Source organism: Mesitornis unicolor, unplaced genomic scaffold, assembly GCF_000695765.1.
Source record: "Mesitornis unicolor isolate BGI_N332 unplaced genomic scaffold, ASM69576v1 scaffold24375, whole genome shotgun sequence".
NCBI lineage: Eukaryota > Metazoa > Chordata > Aves > Mesitornithiformes > Mesitornithidae > Mesitornis > Mesitornis unicolor.
Window position 1 is genome coordinate 9,585 of NW_010187843.1, and position 3,078 is coordinate 12,662.

Consider the following 3,078-nt stretch of genomic DNA (forward strand, 5'->3'; position numbering starts at 1 on the left):
GAAAACCGAGTACTGAAATGCAAACCTCCACACCAAGGTGCTGCTTTGAGAGAAGGAGCAGTGCTTACTGTGTGACCACTTTCTCTGTGGTGGTGGCAGCCCACCAAATGGCATTCTTCTCCGGTAGCGCATTTTTTGGTGACCGAGGTACTCTCGCCATGGTCTGTGAAGAGGTGAACCGTCAGACAGTACCGGGTACCTACAAAATCACAGGGAAAATGTTTATTTGCAGAAAGTATGAGTTCTTTTACCAACACGTTCCCATAAAAATGAGTAATTTTGGCTGTATCAAGCCAATTTTTAAATTCATCAAAACACCATTAGTAAGTGGTGAACTCTTAAGCTTAACTGCCCCTTTGAACCTCCAGAAAGGCTGCTATCATTTAAATTACTTATTAGCACCATAATCTACACATTTATCATCCATTCTCTACTCTCCTCTGCAGCACATCCTTGCTTTCTTGGTTTGGGACACGCTTCCTTATTCTTTTAGTTCATTTCTTCCCCTTTCCCACTGTTACTGTGAATATCATTGCAAGGAAAAATGAGGAAACGTATTTCCATTCCTTTCTGTCTCTTACACCTGTACGATCCCCAGCCATTCAGGTCTTGCTGCCTATGGCCTAGAGAGACCATTTGTATTTTGGGATGGGATCCAAAAGGAAGAGGACAAGGCTACAAACACAATTCTTAAGAAACTACAACTTTAAAGTTAATTCCTAGGAAGCACAGTTACCCGTATACGCATGCACAAGCTTATAATTAATTATTAATACATTAATTACAGTATTAATGCTATATTATTTTATGTTATAGAAAATGTTTTCTGCATACATATTATTAATAATATGTAGATTATATATACATAAAATTTACATATATATATGTATGTATATATGTAAATGTATATATAAATGTTTAACTATTGCTTTCAGCTCTTAAATGGTCAAAATATTCCCCTCAGCAGAAATCCTATGACTCAGTATTACTAATACCATCAGCGAGGGCACCACTGTGTTGGCATCTTAATCCTCTTCACTTTGACTTCTCCGGGATGGCTGAGTCAGGGAGAAGCAAATGTAACGCTATCAGAAGGAATGTCCTGCACACTTACTTTCAGGACACCATCTATCTTCAGCCCATCTGTTGCAGTTGTAATTATCCACCGCGTTGTCGCAGGTAAAGCACTTGAAACTGTTTGGAAATGGAGTGGCTTTAAAAGCATTAAAATAAAGTAAGTTTGCAAATATTAAGGGAAAAAACTGAAATATTCAAAATAATACTCTAAGTGCTCGTACACACATACACTTACAAAAACATATGATATGTGTTTACATATTTTCAATGTTACATCAGTGTAAGACAAATAAAACCTATGAAACAAGTTTTATGGAAAGTTTTTACACTTTTAACTGGTTTTGCAGTGCCTGAACTTTAAAAAAACCTCCTCCTGTTTTCATTCCCTCAAAATCCAAAATACCATTTAAGTGGTGGTGGGAAAAACAGGGAAGAGAGCACATTATATATATATAAAAATGTATGTACATGTATGCACATGGCAGCACATCCGCATGGGTGCTTGTTCAGATACACAAACACAGCCTGCATTCAAATGGCTTTTCATTCCTTTGATAAAAAAAAACCTCCAGCCTCAAAACCAGCTTCAGATCTCGATCTCCAACTCCGGAGAAGTTTGATCCCTTTCACAAAGGGATTAAGAGGACTATTCAAAAAACCTTATTTACATTATTATTAAATACATAAATGATTTTAAGAGGCACAACTCCCTAGATGCAGATATATTCTTATTATAACTATGCCTTGACTGTTTTGATGATACATATCATCAAAATCTGCTCCCCTTAAATGAAGGGAGAGAACATTTCTGACGCCAGATAAGGGGCAAAAAAATGATGCTATTAGTGACAACTGGCTTCACAGGTCTCACAAGGTTTTTAATTACCTTCAGTTTGAATTAATTGCGTACAGCACACCTATTCTTTCCCTTACAAAAAGCCCAATGAGATAAAGGACGAAAACATCTGTTCTGAATTATTTATGAGAAAAATCCACTGCATCATTTGCTCTGTAGGAAGACATTTCAGGGACAGGAAAACATCATAAAAGCACTTCACATGTGAAAACGGCTGCACTCTTGTAATTTAGCAATGGATGCAACCGCTTGTTTTCAGTCAGCCAACTTATAAAAGCTTAGAAATAAATCTTAGAAATAAAACTGCTGTGGGTTGAAAAGCAAAAGTTTTCTTCTAAAACTTTCTATCCATCTAAAATACCTAAAAACCAGAGGACTGAAAGAATATGGCCATACACTAAAATGCTCCAATTGTATAGACAAAAAAAAGGCATAATTATCGACTTACGGTCTAGCGGAGGTCTCACGTTGTAAAAGTTGATGTTCTCAGCTGAAACCCAATTTCCTGAGAGGATGAGGAAGGGAAGAAAGGCTCCGGCCAGCATGTGATGGAGTAACAACATGCTGAGTATTACTGTACATGAAAAGCCAAGCTCTCAGGCCTAGGAAAGAAAGAAAATACATTATTTAGGGGGAATCTTAAAAGAACTGGGCATGTGAAACACTAAATTTCCTATGAGCTACTTCTGAAACCTTGAAAATTCAGTCCGCAGGTCTGTACTGTGAGGATGGCTACTGCAAGCAAGCGTGCAATGATGAGCAACACAAAGCTGAGCAGTTGCTGCCTTCTGCTGGCCGGGATCCTGCACAAAGCACTGAAATCTCCTCAAATGGAAAAAAATTAACATCGTTTCTTTAATCTGTTTGTTTCTCTAAGCAACATCAGCCTCATAGATTCCTTGGAAGCATTCCTAAAAATCAGCACCAAAACTGAGCTCCTTTATGCCCTACTTGAAGCAGACAGGATTACAACTCCATGAAGGAAGGCAAAATGCAGACTAATCTCATTTTCAACACCAGGACCCAAGCCCAAGCCCTTATCACACATAGAACAACGTATATCTGCTGACTTCAGATAAGGTGTGCAATCTGAATTGTACGTGCACTTGACAGTGGCACAGCATTAAATATCTTAAGTGTAAATT

The 3,078-nt window shown here is 37.9% G+C and overlaps 1 protein-coding gene across 1 annotated transcript in view; it reads right to left on the reverse strand.

Annotated features, from left to right (window-relative positions):
* Positions 1-2,496, reverse strand: part of LYPD6B (LY6/PLAUR domain containing 6B) — a 3,601-nt gene extending 1,105 nt beyond the window's left edge. Inside the window, exons 1-3 of the mRNA XM_010185602.1 lie at positions 2,382-2,496; positions 1,115-1,213; positions 69-199 (exon numbers count right to left, since the gene is read on the reverse strand). Coding sequence (XP_010183904.1) covers positions 69-199; positions 1,115-1,213; positions 2,382-2,496 — 345 coding nt within the window. The remainder of the gene's footprint in view (positions 1-68; positions 200-1,114; positions 1,214-2,381) is intronic.
* Between the last annotated feature and the right edge of the window lie 582 nt (positions 2,497-3,078).